At 33.4% G+C, this 17,890-nt stretch overlaps 1 protein-coding gene across 1 annotated transcript in view; it reads left to right on the top strand.

The window, feature by feature from the left end:
* HSPA4L (heat shock protein family A (Hsp70) member 4 like) overlaps positions 1-15,256 on the top strand; it is a 72,989-nt gene extending 57,733 nt beyond the window's left edge. The window contains exons 16-20 of the mRNA XM_051966505.1: positions 2,734-2,859; positions 3,588-3,695; positions 5,410-5,529; positions 6,275-6,436; positions 8,316-15,256. Of these exons, the coding sequence (XP_051822465.1) occupies positions 2,734-2,859; positions 3,588-3,695; positions 5,410-5,529; positions 6,275-6,436; positions 8,316-8,510 (711 nt within the window). The 3' untranslated portion in view covers positions 8,511-15,256. The remainder of the gene's footprint in view (positions 1-2,733; positions 2,860-3,587; positions 3,696-5,409; positions 5,530-6,274; positions 6,437-8,315) is intronic.
* The last annotated feature ends 2,634 nt before the right edge of the window (positions 15,257-17,890 follow it).

Genomic DNA, 17,890 nt, shown 5'->3' with positions numbered 1-17,890 from the left:
CCCCCCTTTCCTTCCTCCCCTGCCCGCCAAAAAAAAAAAAAAAAAAGATTGTAAACTTCTTGAGGGCAGGGACTATCTAATAGGGGAAGACATAATCCTTTATGTAGAACGACATGATCAAGCTATAGAAAAAAAATCACCCCAGTTAACAGTAACAAATTGTGAGTAAAGAAACCATCAGTTTCTGGGATCTGGGTGAGTGGGGAGTAGTGGGAGTAGAGAATGATGCTGGATAGATGTGGAACTGCCTTTGGAATGCTTGTTCATGCATATTGGGAGGGGAGTGAGGTGTCCTCCAGTACTCCCCACTTTGGAGCCACCATTCTTGCTCTCTTACTGTCTATCTATAGCCTTCTCCTCTCTTATGGGTGTAGAGCCAGGGGAATTGCTAGTCACAAAGCTAGTGGATAAATCAGGCTGTGGAGTACCCTGGGCTAGACACCTTTGAATGTGGTATCTCATAGAAGCACTTCTTATATGGTGGCTAGATTCAATAGTATTAATACATTGAGCAATTGTAGATACACAATATGTAGAAAAGACTGAAACAGGAGCATCACTTACCACCTATAGTTTGGTGATTATAGATTCTGAATTCCCAACCATGGACTTTGATAGAATGGCCCATTGAGAAGTTAGGAGTGACCACCATAATGTTCAGAGAAAGGGACAGGGACTTGTGATTTCATTTGAAAAAAGAACATTTAGATAAGAGGATGCAGGTGCTGGGCTCAGGGGTTAGGAAAACCTAGGTTCAAACCCTGCTTCTGATACTTCTTAGTGTGACCTTGGGCAAGTAACTTAAAATTCTCTGGGCTTTTTCTCCTTTATAAAATGAAGAGGTTGAGCTCAGTGACCTCTAAGGCCTCTTTCAACTCAAATCAGTGTATGAATCTATGGAATTCTCTTAACAATACTACTCCAATTTTGTTCCATCTGCAGTTTATAATCTAGAAGAGTCACCAGGCCACCTAGTAGTTAAGATACTTGCCTGGGATTATACAATCAATATGTGCCAGAGGTAACACTTGAACTCAGGTCTCCTGACTGCAAAGTCATTTCTCTGCTACTTCTGCTAACCATATGTATGTTTTATATACCACTCACTCAGCTCTTGCCAGAGAAGTGTGGAACTTAAAATGGAAAGACCTAGAACTTTGGATATGGCTAATATGGAAATTTATTCTACTGGACTATGTAAATATGTTTTGAGGGATTTGTTTTTCAGGGTTGTTTTTTGAACCATGTACGTATTTTTCCAAGAGATTATTTGCCTCTAATAAAGCAAAATTTTTAAAAAAAAACCCTAAAAATTACAGTGATTATATCTAAGAAACCAATCCAGTAAGCATCTGTTAAGTGCCTGTTAATATATTACCAGACACTCTGCTGAACACTGGAGATACAATCAATAAAAAGAAAGAAAATCCCTGTGGGAAAAAATAGCGCATTAATGAATTGTTGGTGGAGATGTGAAATAGTTCCAAATTGTTTTCCAGAATAGTTGAACTATGCCCAAACGTTTATAAAACTGGACCTCTGACCTAGCAGTACCACTGCTAATCATGTCCACATCCCCCAAAAGGAAAGACCTACATGCACAAAAATATGGATAGAAACTCATTTTGTAGTGTCAAAGAATTAGAATTTGAAAGGATTCGAAAACTGTTAAACTGAACAAGTGGTATATGGTATATGATTGTGATGGAAGACTAGTGTGCTATAAGAAATGATGAATTAAATGCTTTCAGAAAAATCTAGGAAGGTTGTAATAACTGATACATATTAAAGTGAGCAAAAGCAGGAGAGCATTGTACATAGTAACAGCCATTTTGTAGAGATGATTAACCATGAAAACCTTGGCTACTTTGATCAGTAATAAAATGATTTTTACCTCACACCTCTCAGATTGACTAAAATGACAGAAAAGATAATGACAAATGTTGGAGGGAGTGTGGGAAAACTAGGACACTAATGCATTGTTGGTGAAATTGTGAAATATTCCAACCATTGTGGAGAGCAATTTTGAACTATGCCCAAAGGGCTATCAAACTGTGCATACCCATATCCAATAGAGTCTCTACTGGGCCTGTATCCCAAGGAAATCATAAAGGAGGGAAAGAGACCCACATGTGTAAAAATGTTTGGTGATAGCAAAGAATTGAAAAATGAGTAGGTGCCTATCATTTTGGGAATGGCTGAATAAAGTGTGATATGCTATCATATGATGATATACTAATATAATTAGTATAATTACATCATATTACTGATGCTTACCAAAACAAGCAGAACTGTTACTATACACAATAACAGCAATAATCCAAAAGCACTCCCAATAGACTTTGGTTGGAAAATGCTGAATATCAAATGCTTCCAGAAAAAGAACTATGGAGACTGAATGTAAATCAATACATGCTATGTTCACTTCTTTTTTGTTTTTGTTTTTTCTCTCCCATGGTTTTTCCCTTTTGTTCTGATTTTTCTTCCCCAACATGATTCATAAAGCAAATGTGCTATCAAAAATTAATTAAAACATAATAATACAGTGATCCAAGAAAATTTCCAAGGACTCACGATGAAAAATGTTATCCCCTTCTCTAGAGAGAGAAATGATAAACTTTGGGAGGAGATTGTTTTTATTTTTAAAAAATATTTATATTTTGTTAAATAAATACTGAAATGGAACTTTTGTTGGAAACTAGTCTGGATCTTTTTTTTTTTTTTTTTGTCTAGGGAAAGATGATCATGCAGGACAAGTTAGAGAAAGAAAGAAATGATGCCAAGAATGCTGTTGAAGAGTATGTGTATGATTTCAGAGACAAGCTGTGCAATGTCTATGAAAAATTTGTCACTGCAGAAGTAAGAATACAGCCTTTTTGAGTTTCTTTGTCCTCTTTTTTTTTTTTTTTTTTTGGTCTTTTACTTGTTTTAAGTTTTTAAAAAGTACATATTTGTAAACGAACCATTCTTTTAATAAACTTATGATTACCTTCATATTTAAATTAAGTTAAATTAAATTAAATTATTGAAGGTAGTGGTAGGCTATTTAAAGGGTCTGGGTGACAAGCTTCTAGCTAAGGAGTTTGAGAAGGTGAGCTCCTCCCCAAGAGAGAACAGAGAATGACAAGCCTGGCCAGATAAGGGTCTCCAGATGGAGTTGGAGTCTCAGTGAGATCAGCTAGCTAACTAGTTTGGTCCCTTTCTATAGAGGCCACTTCTTTAGAAGGAGAAATTCAAAGATTTCTTTGCGAGTCCAGCGTGAGACAGAATTAAGAGTCTGAGAGAGTGGAAATAGCAACCCTTTTCTTCTAAGAGAAAGTATAATGTCTCCTCCTTTTCCCCAAACTTTTCTGCAGATAGGATCTGTCCATAATGTGACATAAATCATAACTGCCCCATTGCTGCTAGACCCCCACAACTATCAACCATTTTCTTTATTAATGGTAGGATATGCTAAAGCACCATTCTTAAAACCTTAAAAATGACATAGGCAGCATGCCTTCTGTATCATTTATGGGTGGAAGTGCGATTGCAAGGATTTTCCAAGGAAACATTTTCAATCAATTTTTTAAAAACTTTGGACTTAGGATTCAAATAAACTGTCTTCAGTGTTGGAAGATACCGAAAATTGGCTTTATGAAGATGGAGAAGATCAACCAAAACAAATTTATGTGGATAAACTTCATGAATTAAAGGTAATCATGTTTGTAATTAGGTCATGACAAGACAGACACAAAGTAGATAGAACACTAGCTTTGAGATCCGGGTGGCCTGGGTTCAAGTTCCATCCCTGACCCATCCTGGCTGACTGACGTTTGGGGTTGATCATTTGTTTTTTAATAGTATTGAATAGCACACTGACTTTTAATCACTGTTTGGACTAAGATAAAGGTCCACAGCCTTGAGTCAAAATCGGAATTATGGAAGTGCCTAGGACAAGAGAGGCAGATAAATGAGAAGATATGAGGTGTGGTTGGGTTTGAACTTGGGTCTTCCTGACTCTCAGGCCAATGCTCTGACCTAGCATCCAGTGTCAATGAGGTGTTCCACTTGTGAAACACTTTACAGGTTGGAGCTAGCTTGTGTAGATTATTAAGTGTCAGATTAAAGAGTCTATTATTTTTTCTGGGGGTGATACTAGGGGAAGACTCCTGCAGAATTTCCAGCCAAAGAAGGACATGGATCAGACCTGTATTGTAGACAAATTTTTTTTGGCAGCTTCTGTGCATTATAGAAGGGAGGCAGGGAGAACACGTCTCTAAAAATTTCTGATTAGAAAGCATAAAATCTTTATATTTCACTTTATTCCAGTCAGGATCTTTTCATTAATCGACAGTATTTTTCTGGTACCTTTCTTTTGGGGTCTTAATAGAGCCAGCTGCCTTTTCTTAAAAATACATACATACATACATATATATATATAAAATGAGATCTTTTGTCATTAAGAGTTCTGCAGAATACATTCATATATATATATATATATATAATATATATATATATATATATATATATATATATATATATATATTATATATATATATATATATATATATATATATATAATGAGATCTTTTGTCATTAAGAGTTCTGCAGAATACATTGGAAAAGTTCCAAGAGTTCAGTGTTTCACAACTCTGTTATGATAAATCTTCTAGAGTAGTTTTGCCATCTATTAAACTTTTCTTTCTTTATATATTTTTGGTTAAACTTCTAAGTTTACATTCTTTTCGTTAAAAAAAAAGTTTGAATAAGAATAACAGGCTATTGAACTTAAAATTATGACTTCTTGGCCTTTACATGGGTTTTTTTTTAACTTTATATTGTATTGTTTGCTTAATTTTTAGCCAAGGATAGAGCCATGGTTAGTCTTTTTTTCTAGTGCAATTTGTCATATAATTAGTGAGAAGCAAGATCCATTTATGTCTTGAGTGCAATAAGATAGATTCACTTTTAAGTTCTCTAGGTTGGGATTTTTGTTGTTGTTTTAAAAGCAGTTTATACACTTAGCATTTGCTCTTATCCAGTAAAGTTTCCTAGACTTCTGTTCAAAAGCACATGGCATATTAATACAGACAGAAATTCTAGGCAGTTGATTTTCTGGACTCTGCCTTCTGATTTGATTAATGGGATGATTTCTTAGAACCAAAAGTTACTAATCATGTTCCTTCTAGGAAACTAAAGAAAGGGATGTTTTAATATTTTGCCAAGGTCTTCCTTCTCGGTTCTAAGGAATATTGAGAGAATCTCTTAAGACTAGAAAAAATAATTGTCTTGTATTAAGAGGTTTTGTTATTTATCTTGAAAGTTAATGCTACCCCTGGATAACCAAGCCACAACATTGTGCTTCATTTTTTTGTATTTTTAAAGCCTCAAATGTACTTAATTTTTTTCTTTCTCTATTGATTACAGAAATATGGCCAGCCTATTCAAATTAGGTACATAGAACATGAAGAAAGACCGAAAGCTTTAAATGACTTGGGAAAGAAGATCCAACTACTCATGAAAGTGGTAGAAGCATTCAAGAATAAGGTACTACATTTGTGAAGAAAAGGGAGAGGGCAGGGGGGATATCACATTTTTATTTGTAAGCCTACATATTAATTTTCAAGGCAAATGTGAATAAATTAGCTCTAAATTGTTACAGAATTGCCAGAGAAGATCCTACTTTCTTATGTTTAAGCCAAACTGAAATTTTAAAGCTAGGTTTCTTGTCCTGGCGTAATACATGTAAAGCTGATAAATCCTAGCAAACCAAGCATCATCATAATGCCAGAGTGTGGAGCCTTTTTTTAAAAAAATGCTGAGACCAATTTTGACTTCATAGGACAATGTCATTTAGTGCATCATATGTACTATCTTGATTACCTGGTTTCTCATGCAATTTTTTTAATGTCCTTATTAGTTTTGTTCCTTACTGATCTACATCTTCATGTCTTCTTGTGTGTGACCTTTCCTTTGTAGAGAGAGAATCCCACCATTTTCCAGCCTTTCAGAAACTTGGAACAATTCATGCTTTCCTCAGGAAGCCTTTCCTAATTAATTAGCCCCTGTCCATCCTGTTCATTTGTCTCTTTCAGTTGCTACAGACATTGATACTGCCAACTTGTGTTTATTTATATATTATTTTGTAAACAGTGTTATAGGTACTGTTTTTTAAAATGTGTGCACCCACACCTAAATTGTCACGTCTTCTCACAAAGCCTGTTAATATGATCAAAATACATATATTTTTGAGGATTGCCTCATACTTTAAAGTTGTTTTTTTTTAAATTAGGATGAAAAATATGATCACTTAGATGCAGCTGACATGGAAAAGGTGGAAAAATTTATTAATGAAGCTATGAATTGGTTGAATAGTAAGATGAATGCACAGAATAAATTAAGCCTCACTCAAGACCCTGTGGTGAAAGTAGCAGAAATAGTTGCGAAGTCCAAGGTAAGATCCTAGCGGGGAGGGAGGTAAGGTAGGGCCCTCAAGTTTCAGACTACTGTACCCAAGTCCTTATGCTTCTCTCACTTGTTTGGAGCAGAGGAATTATGTTTATGTAGACAGTGGTTTGGCAGTGTATATTCACTGGGTGTTCAGTCCTTGACCATCAAAGAAAGTAGACATGGTGTCTACAGGGTTGGGGGATGGGAGCAATGTCCATTGGAGGATCTTGAGTCAGAGAGCATTCACAACCCTACTATCATCCCAGCAGAATGCCTCTAAGCACTCCTTTCTCATCGGTTATCAAGGGCTTTTTTCCTATGATCCAGAGTACTACTAACCTGCACTTGTGCTCTGTCCGGCTCAAAGATGAATCTCCTTGGCAAAGAAGCAAAATCAAGATTGACTAACGATGCCTTTTCTCCCTCATCTGCTCAAAGTGACATTCCTTTGACTTCTTAGATATAGCTGTTTTTCCTCAATCTAGTTTTAAGAATCTAGCAAAGCCTTTTTTTGCTTTCCTTAGCATTCCTTGCCAGCCTCCCACTTATTTCAGCTTTGGCATTCCTATCGCCATTCTTAGATGATTGTGCCATGCTTTTTAATTTCCTTTATTACCTGTCCCTGATTTTAAGTGTTTTTTAAAAAACTCCTTTGGTCATTGGCTCTCTGTGTCTATGTTGGTCTCTTGAGAAAGTGCCTTCATTTCCTCCCCATTGGAATTTTCTCATTTTTTAATCAAGTATATGGCACTTCATATCCAAGAAGTAAAATCTCAAAATGACATATAAGTTCTCCAAATTAATAGGGAGCATATTTGTGGAAGAACATTGGGAAAGGTAAGTGTAAAATTCATATTTCAAGATTAGACAATTCCATCCCCTCCTTGACTTGTAAAGTTTTAACAATGACCTGAAAAACCCGAGAGAAATATCATAGAAGGAATTTTTTAAAGTTTGCTAATTCTTATGGGTAGATGAAGAGAAAAAAATGTTTCCCATAAACAGTATATGCTTGAGATACACGCAAGAAATTTGGAAATTGAGGAATGAGAAAAGAAACATAAGAGAGCATAAGAAACCAGGAGCTTTATTAATAGGGTGAAGAATGAAAAAACATGGAGTAATATACTATCTGGAAGTTACTTTGGATACTAGCTAATTCAGCTTCCTCGAGTATAAAATGAGGATTAATCCAGTTTCCTCGTTTTACGATCAAGGAAGCTGAAGACCAAGAGGTATTAAGTGATTTGTTTGAACATATGAGATAGTATTTGAAACCATTCTGCCTCCTAATTTTGGATTTTGTCACAAGTATATAGATAATAATACTCAAGGATTTGGGTTTTTTCCTTTACTTGGGGGGGAGGTGGTAAAGGATCAGATGTTCACAGATGAAGAGAGGATGATTGTTGAAGCTTTTTTTTTTTAACTGCAGAACAGAAAGAAGGCCTAGAAGGGATCACACTAGAGGAAAGTGATGTGGTGAGGTCATTATATATTTAAAGATGAAGCTGTACATAATGAAGAACCTCAGTTCTATGTCCAATTGTTTTTTGTATTCTATGTATATGGAAGCTCCTGCTTTATTTGGTATTTAAGTTCAGAATAAAAAATTTAAAGCAAAACTGATTCCATGCCCTAGAACTTATAAAATTATGTTATTGCAACTCTTAAAATTTTTAAGGGAATGGGATTGGGAAGAAGCATAATAAAAATACAACTAAATAACCTACACATCATCTCATGTAGTGAATACTTAGTATTAGAAGTTTTAAAAAAAGGAAAGCACGCAAGTGCATTTAAGAGCATCAAACATAATGTAGTCATTTTAATGAAATATTCAGTATTAAATGTAATCATTTCTCTTAATTTAATGCCATTAGGAGCTGGATAATTTTTGTAACCCCATCATTTACAAGGCCAAACCCAAAGTGGAGGTATCTGAAGACCAAGCGAAAGCGAATGGTGAACACAATGGACCAATGAATGGACAGAGTGGGCCTGAAAGTAAGCCTGATGCAGCCAAGGAAAGTTCCCCACATACTAAACCTTCTACTGGAGAGATGGAAGTGGACTAAGGCGTCGGGTCTCCATCACATATTCAGACAGTGCAAGTAATTGCAGGGCCCATTCTTCTTTGCATCTGGGACACCCAACAGATGTTCTGTTGTTCTTAGCCATTTTTGTCATTTGTTCTTTGCAGTAGTTTTGAAAAGTGTTTTATATTGAGTGCACCTCTGATGTTCATTTCCAATGATTAATGCTGCTTAGGTGAAGCTTTAGCTGAATAGATTGTATAAGTCAGTTTAAGCTTTCCCATTGTATCTTATGTCAGACTTGCAGAATTGATAGAAAGATGGCAACAATCTACCTTATTTAAAGCTTCTCTTGTGGATAAACCTCAGCTCCTTTATTCAGGAAAGGACACTGTATTGCACTACTGATGCAGAAGTGTAGATTTAATTGCATCGTTATTTTTGAAAAAAAAATTGGAATTGAAATGGTTTAAAGCCATTGAAGCACTGACCTTTTTCTAGTTATTGTATTGTTATAATTTAAATATTAAAACAAATAAGAGGTTAGCTGACAAAACTAGTCCATCTCATTGATGTATTGTGAGAAATTCAAGGTTTTCTTGTCATTGTCGACACAGATGAACAAAAACATGAATTTCAAAAAGAAAACACAATTTTGAGTTGTGGTGACACCAGCAATAATATTTCCTTTACCAAAAACATGGCTTTGATTTCTTGCTTGTCATTTTACCTTTACTTTGCAAGAGATGATCTGCTTTGGCTGAAGACAAGCTGACCTTTGGCTGAAGATAAGCTAATGCTGCTGCTGCTGCTAAAATGTTAGCTTAATGACTATGAGAATTTCCAGAGAAAATAACTTCAGCTTCCTAGCTAAGAGAAAAAGCATTGCTAACTTATAGTCAGGCTTGCTGCTCTGTGCTCTGGTCTTGGCAATTTTCTTTAGATTTAAACGGTACTTAGGTTTTTAAAAATGTTTAGTGAGCTTATATTTCGAAGTGAGGGAGAAGTAATGCAACTACTCTTGGCTTATCCTTCACCCACTCCTCTTTAACATGATGATTCATGTTGTTACACTGCACAAGAAAGCCCTTCTGCTACAGTCTTTGGAAAGTCTTGTGACTAGTATGTAGTATAGACTGTTGTATGATACAAACTGGCAATATTAATTAAGCTTTCTTTATAATTTCTACCATTATGTGATTCATTCAAAATTGGGCCCTCCAATTTGATGCTTCTAATTTAAATTAATTGTGAAGGAGGCTGTAAGTTACCAATATTTACCAATAAATACCAGTATTTCTATGAACATATCTGTGCTTTTAACCATCTGACAATCCCCAGTAGCCCAGTACTGCCCCAAAACCTAAGCCACCAAATTCAGAGTGAACACACACTGAAATGATTTTAACACCATAGGAAAATTGCAGGAAAAAATCTTTAGCTGTTTGAGGTAATTGTAGATATTTACATTAGGGTAATAGGATCTAGTTTTAGATATTCCTATGTTTAAATTTTTTTTTCCATACCTATGCAAATCAAAAATTCTGAGCACAGTGTCTTTATGGAAATATTCATTATTTCTCAAAATTAGTTCTCTAAAATAGGAATATTTTATTATTATAGTTGTAGTCTAGGCTAAAAGAAGTATGTTTAGCCATGGTATTTTATGTGAGGATTTTAACTCAGACTTCTTTTACTATTAAGAAGTCTACACTGAGTTTTTAACATCTCAGAACACCTTTCATCTATCTCTTAGTTTTAATCCTCTTAAAGTTATTTAACTATGAACTATATTTGAAACAGATAAAATCACTTGTATTTTCCATTTGTTTGTTTTGGTTTGAACTTAAGAACTGTTGTAAAGTAATACCTAAGGACCATGGAGAATTTAGTCTTCAAAAGATAATCAAAACTGCCAGGTCAGAGTAGGAGCACGGGGCTAATCCTAGGGACCAGACAACTACTCTTGGACATAACAATATGTTGTATGTCCATATGTTAAATATATGTGTGCACATAGAAACATGTTTCATTCCTATGTGTAAATGCACCTTATACATATATGAAGAGTAAGGCTTTCTTCTCCCCTTCTCTCCTTTACCATCCCAGCCTGTAACCTTCATATTGAATAAATCTGGATCTTGGGAATAGAGACTGAGAAAGAGTCACTCTTGGTAGTTAAGAATGTATTAAGTTAAACATAAAATCATTTCTCCTAGCTTTCTGGATGATGATGGAGCACTATACCACCAGTAACTAATACTTCTGATTTACCCAAAAGTTTATTGCTATATGGGCCCTTTTTCTTTACCTGTAATTTCATTGGCACATAGTAAGATGTTTGGGAATTTCTTTTTTAAAATTATCTATAATATAGAGATATTTGTAATACATAGTAAGATAGGTCCATGTAGCGTTTAAGACAAATAATCCAATATACTTTTTTATTTCTGTGCTAGAGAAGCTTGTCAAAATAAAAATGAACTTACTAGTATATAAATTGTTTAGTTTAAAGAAAAAAAAATGAAAAGCAAAATTGTCAAATTTAAAATTTTTTAAGTCATCAGTCTAGTAAACTTAAAAGCTAGAATTAATGATAAAACTCATTTTGGGGGTTATTTTGGCTTTTAAAAAACCCAACTGCTAGCTAATTACCTAGTGGTTATTAATTGGGTATAAGAGGAGAATAAGGCTAAAATGGGACAGGAAAAGATGAGAGAACAGATCTGAAATGACTGCATTTTGAGAACACCCCCAAAATAAGTGACATGGAGAACTGGGCAGTCTGAGAAACAGACAGCCAGTTTTTAAAATTGAAAGATAAGGGGAGAATATTTTCCTTTGGTTTGTTTAAAGGAAAACCATAAAGGCAAAGCAACAGACATATTAGGTTAATTTTCATTTTAATGTAGATGACTAAGGGAACAGCCCTTGGGGGAAGACAACAGTATTTAATTTATGAGGGATCAAACCTCCAGAGGAGGAAAATGTTCTTTATTAGAAAACCCTACAGACCCAGTTATCAGTAATATAAAACTAAAGCATTAAAACACTCAAGATAAAGACAGTAAGATATTGTATAAATTTGTATTGTTTCCACTTAACTCTTTTTAGACATGGCCATCCTACTTTGTGTGCCTTTCCTAATCAATTTAAATTATTTTAAAGGCCTACATCCTATTAGAATTTTTTCTGGGCTTAACCTGTTGGTGTTGGTAGTTGGAAAATATTTGTATATTTTTAATGATAAATTTAACATGTTTCCTTGCATGTAAGGAATAAATCCCTAAATAAAACCCACATTATTTCCTAAAGTAGAACCAAATGAATATTAATAGGCAGTAAAAAAAAAAAATTGTTTTATCTCCCCTTCTACCTCTGTCAAAAGTAATTCTACCTTTGGCTTTCCTCGTTTTTCTTGTTTTTTGTTTTGTGTATTTGGAATTACTTGTATACATACATGCATTTGTGTAGTTATAGTCAGGGTATATACAGTTATGATTCTGCTCATTCTACAGATATTAAAAACATTATGTTATACTGTGGTAGAATAGATTTTGAACATTTTATGATATTACTAGGAAAAGGTGTGTCTCATTGTTAGCAGAAACAGTATGTTAATACTTTACATTTGAAGTTGTCAGTAGTGTTTCAAAATTCATTATTTATGAAATTTGCTTATGAGGCATTTAACTAGAAAGCTGCATAGGTATTATCCTTTTTAAGCCCATTTACTTTTTAATATTTAATCACTGTACTTTCCAGAATATTTTTGTTTCTTAATTTTGGTGACTTGATGCAATTTAAATCAGTGATCACTTTTGAAAGTGATTTTTAAAACCTTTAAAAGAATTTCAGTTCTAATGCATTTTGCCTTCTTAGATTATATTACAGTTTTGTCATAATGATAATTTAGGAAATTTCTTATAAAACTTAGTAAATTTCAAAAAATTATCTTCTTTTCTGGACAGTAAGTAGGTTAAGAATTCATTCTACAACCACTATAATTATTTTTAGTGTAATGTTCAGGATAATATCATATATTATATATATATGAGCAATATATATATATAGTTGACCATAATATCAATAAATATCCAAAAAAAATTTTTTTTTCACTAAAAAGGGTAGTTCAGTAAAACAAATGGAAAATACTGCCTTTTCTGCCCCCAAATCAACTAGTCCAGAAGAGCTGTTCTTAAGTATTTCCTTGCAAATTTTTGCTTACAATGAGCTTTTCTTTGCAACTATAGTTAGAACAATACATTTCCTACCTTGGAAATTCTGGTTTTCTTCTCTGTTAATTCCTTCAAATTATGGGTACATCTTGAAGATAAAAGTTTGTCAAAAAGCTTGCATTGCAGCAAGCAACTTTATGAAATGTGGGGTAAGAGAAATACTGTTTTGCCCACTTTTGCAAGGAATCTGTACATGAAGGTCAGTAATGGCAATTTGTAGACATTTGACAAATTTAAATATAACTAGAATGTTCATTGGCTCACTAAAGTTTGAAAGAAGGATTTTGACTTATTTCTATTTAAAGAAAAAAATCAAAGAGTAGAAGGTAAAATAGTAAATCTTTGAGGTCTTATGTATTTGCTTCTTTGAACTTAATATACCAACTAATCAGTCCATTTAAAAAAAAAAAAGATTATTTGTATATCTTTTTTCTCTTTCACAAGCCACTTATTCTTTGAACAGATCCTATTATACCCAACCCACAGCATTATGTGGGTTCTTGAATGCAGTTGGGCTTCCTTAGAAATGGAAATACTATCTATTTGTTCCATTTTATTTATACTTTTGCCTTTATAGCTTTTTTTTAGTTCTTACAGATTTCACGATTTTATTTAAGAATAGTTTTCATTTTTAAAGAATTTTGCTTGGATTTTTTTTAGTCTTATCTATATATTTTTTGCTTTATTATCTCCAATCCCCTTTCTTTCAGACTAAAGTACTAATATCCAATTACTCTCATGAATAATTTGCTTAGCTTTAGTATCACTTTTTCTTTTTAACTACTTTTCTATTGACCCTTTCTTCAGGTTTCTGCTGTTGCTTTTTTTTGCTCATATTCAGAGTGTAATATTCCTAAAATGTACTAAGATAAATAATAGAAGTACAGGGTTTTTTTTTTTATAATCTCTTTTAAATGCTTTAAAGTTTCTTTGAACTGAGAGGAATAAATTTTCTGTACCCATTATATGAAAGAACCTTTTTTCTTAAAAAAAAAAAAAAAGAAAAGAAAAAAGAAGAAGAAGAAAAAGAAAAGAAAAAAAAAGAAAGAAAAGAAAACGTAGAAGCCAAAACTCAAGAAGTCACTTAAACATTAGCCTGCATTTCTTTTGCATAGGTATTGTAAATGGTGATTGTTTCACTATTCACTAAGAAACTGCATTTTTAAAACTTGTTTTTGCTTCTAAAAGGACTCATTAGTTATATTTTTTCTAAAATGTAAGTGCTATTTTAGAATCTAGAACATGAAAGCAGAAATTCATTAGAAATAGAGATGGATATAAATGAACTTGAAAAACATTCCCCCCCAAAAAAAATATTTGATATTCAATATTTTTCCTTATGACCAACTGCAAGAGAAAATAATTTTTTTTTAACTCAGCATCACATGGTGGGAAGGTGTTGTTTACATTGTTAATTGCAATTACAATTGTTCCTTCCTTCTTGGCAGCTTAATTTCTATTCACATGGGTTTTTTTTACCCCTGTGAAAAAAGGAAGATGGCAGTGTTCTTGAGTCTTTCTAGAATATGAATCATCCAGCAGTTTAGGAGGGTAAATATGGGGAGCATTTTTATATGCCTTGCCCAAATTTTATAAGAAGACATCTCATTTGAAAGTACTTGTGTGAGAATGGTTTTCTGATTATGACAACTTGGTAAAGTACCTGAGGTGCTATCTGTTGGAAAACCTATGGAAAACTTTGTGATAAAACTTGAATAGCCTGATGACAGTAGCAGTGTCAAAGTTTGAAAGTTTGCTGTGTCTGTAACTTATAGGAGTGAGAACACACACACTGTCAAGCACTTGTGTAATTAATAATAATGGAGGGAAACCAGTATGTAAACTATTAATTTTGCCTACTTGACATATGTCATTTTTATGCAATTAACCTTAACCTTACCGTGAAAGGTATACACTCCATCTCTTATTTCTTATAGATGTTGGGTACCAACCAGATTTGTTTGGAAGATTTTGATGGTAAATGCACCCCATTCTATATGAGGCTATTTATTTAATATTTGTCAGTAATATTGGCAGAATAAAACTTGAGACTACAGTGCTTCTAAAAACTAAAAGATAAATAAATGAGTTCTTAAACTTTTGGTAGTTTACTAATAGGGTAGCAAACTATTAAACATTGATGTGCATAGTAAAGATTATACTCTACCTGCCCAGTCATATTTTCTGTCTGTTCTTAGAATATACATGATGCATTTGTGAATTCTATTTGTTTTTTGTTTGTGTGTAAATTGTAGGATTATGGCTGTACTTCAGGATTGATTATCTTAAGCCAATGAATTTTTAAATTTTTTAATAGTGTTTTTAGGTGTTTTCCTTTCTACATTGAAAACATACATATTCTTTGGGATTGAGATAGAGGGACTCAAGGATGTGCAGAGGTGCTCTCAATGTTATATCTCAACCTTGCTGCTGCTATTTATATAATATTTGAAAAATATTTCTCCATATTGGTATTATCATCATCTTGTTAACAAACTGCTGTGCTTACAATAAATTGTTGTTTGAATTAGTGAGGATACAACAACCAAATATGATTTTGGAGTGCTTTTTATACATTTATCGCATTTGTTTTTTTGTTTTTTTAAAAAAGTAAAAAAAAAAAAAAAAAAAAAAAACTTGGGTGTGGTATTTAGGGTCTGATCTCTGGCATAGCTCTCTGGCCCAGCTTGCTCTTGAAGCCAAAGAGTCATGACTGTTTACCCTTACTTCATGGGAGTACCTCCTCCTTAAAGTTGATAGATGGTTAATGCTAAGGAATCTGACTGTCATGAGAACCCCTTAATGAAGATGGAAAAGGAACTGGTTATATCTTCTCATTTTAAATAATGTTTTATTTGTTTTGAAAAATAAGAAATTTTCCTAAACTTCCCTATCCATTTTTTTTTTTTTAACAATTCTGCATTCATTTTCTTTTTTGCCTTGGACTTGTTTAGATGTGAAATCCCTAACTAAAAAAAACCTTAAGTGTTTTCAGTTTGGTGTAGCCGTAACTTTAGAGCTGAAAGGGGGTCTACATGTAGGTGCTCTTACTTCAATCCTTCACTTTACAAACAAGGGCTCAGGAAGCCCAGAAAGGTAGCTTGTCTAGTAGTAGGACTGTGAATCCAGCAGTGCGCATATCTTTGGGTGCCTTTGGAACATGTCCTATTTTCTAAAGAACATTTCATAGTAAGTATCAAGAAAAAGAAAATCTTTATCACCTCCTGGGAGTTCTCAATAAGTACTGTAACTTTATCAAGAACCTGATAGTCCTACTAATAGGAAATCTATAGTGATGGATGTCAGCTACCTTGAAGTATTAAAATTTATTATAGTGACTATTATTTTAGCATTTTAACTCATAGCTAAATTAAAGCTCATAGCTTTAATTCTTAGCTTTCTTCTTTGCTACTCCTTATCAAGTCATTTAATCTCCATCTTAAAACATCTGCCATTTCTTCATTATCTCATGTGTAATCTTGTACTTGCTTGGTTTAATTCCTAAGTATGTATGTTACTAATTTGATTAGTAAAATTATAAAAAACTTGTTTTACAAATTCATAAAAATGCCACCAAGTTACGAAAAATTCTTTTTTTTTTCCTTTCTGTTAATCTGACCTTTAAAACTCTTATAGGCCAAGTTCAAAAGGATAGTTTACTATTAACTTTTTAATAAGTTTTACTGCAAAAAGTTTATCTAATGAGATTATCTGATTGCCAATGAATATTTGGTTTCTGAGTCAAACTTCATTCCAAAACTAACCAATTAGGATGCTTATTTCAACCTATCACCCTGGTTTATTGGACCATCTTCTTTGGATGTATTTATCATTTCATAGAAATGAATTCAAGATAAATCAATCCCCAGTATTTAGTTTGCTATTTCAGTGCTTCTTTTACCTTGAAAAGTTAAAAGTGTAAAATTTTATTTATAGTATTTAATAATTTTCTAAGTTTTATAGTATATTTCTCATTGACAAAGAATAACAAGTTAATCAAAATTACTAAGTACTTTTTTGTTAACTGGGAAAGAAAAATCAAAATTTGCTTTCTTTCCCAAAGGCCCTGGTCAGTGTAAGACTTTTAACAGAAGACTAATTAATTACTACACTGCCTTTCAATACCACTTTATTAGCCAGTGTTTCCTGGAGTCTTTAATAGACCACCATGGTAAACTTTGATTTCAGTTTGATGGAGTCACACATACATGTATATAACGCACACATATTACAAATATAAATTTGTAGTAGAGACAATTATAACTCAAATTTATAAGAACTCATTTTAAAAATGTTTTTAATCCTTCTTTAAAATGACAGCTCATCTACAAAGTAGGTAGTGCATGTATAATCCTTTTCCCAAGGAGGACTCTGAGGCCGAGAAAGGATTCATATCCAATAACTACATTGTAACTGTGTGAAAATTAAGTTTCAATCATCTCAAATCTAGCCCTTTAACCTACTTTGTATGATAATAAATAAAATGGTGGGAGCAACTAGATGGTGCAATTGGTAGGGCACTGACCCTGAAGTCAGGAGAAACTTGAGTTCAATATAGCCTCAGACATTTAACAAACACTTCCTATCTGGGCAAGTCACTTAACCCCAAATGCCTCACACACCAAAAAAATTAGGTTTAAAAAAAGAGAGCTCAGAAATAAAAGGTTGATAGGTAGGGTTTTTATAGTTTTATCTTTTAATAAGTTCTATATGTCCATTGATTTTATTTGGGAGTCCTGCCAAGGGAGAATGAAATATGGTCTATTTGAGTAGTTTACATATATTGTTTTCTTACATTATGTAGCATGATAACTAACCATTTAGAAATTCTATTCTTGAGGGGCTACTAGATGGCGCAGTAGATAGAGCATCAGCCCTAAAGTCAGGAGGGACCTGAGTTCAATTCTGGCCTCAGACATTTAACACTTCCTAGCTGGGTGACCTTGGGTAAGTCACTTAACCCCAATTACCTCAACCAAAAAAAAAGAGAGAGAGAAAAATTCTATTCTGATGTTTTGTCATGCTGTAAATTTTTTTTTTTTTTTTTTTTTTTTTTTTTGCTGAGGCAGTTGGGGTTAAGTCACACAGGGTCACACAGCTAGGACGTATTAAATGTCTGAGGCCAGATTTGAATTCAGGTCCTCCTGACTTAAGGGCTGATGCTCTTATCTATTGCGCCATTTA

Source organism: Antechinus flavipes, chromosome 6 (assembly GCF_016432865.1).
Source record: "Antechinus flavipes isolate AdamAnt ecotype Samford, QLD, Australia chromosome 6, AdamAnt_v2, whole genome shotgun sequence".
Lineage (NCBI taxonomy): Eukaryota > Metazoa > Chordata > Mammalia > Dasyuromorphia > Dasyuridae > Antechinus > Antechinus flavipes.
Note: the sequence above shows the minus strand (reverse complement) of the source record. Positions and strands in the feature narration are given on the sequence as shown.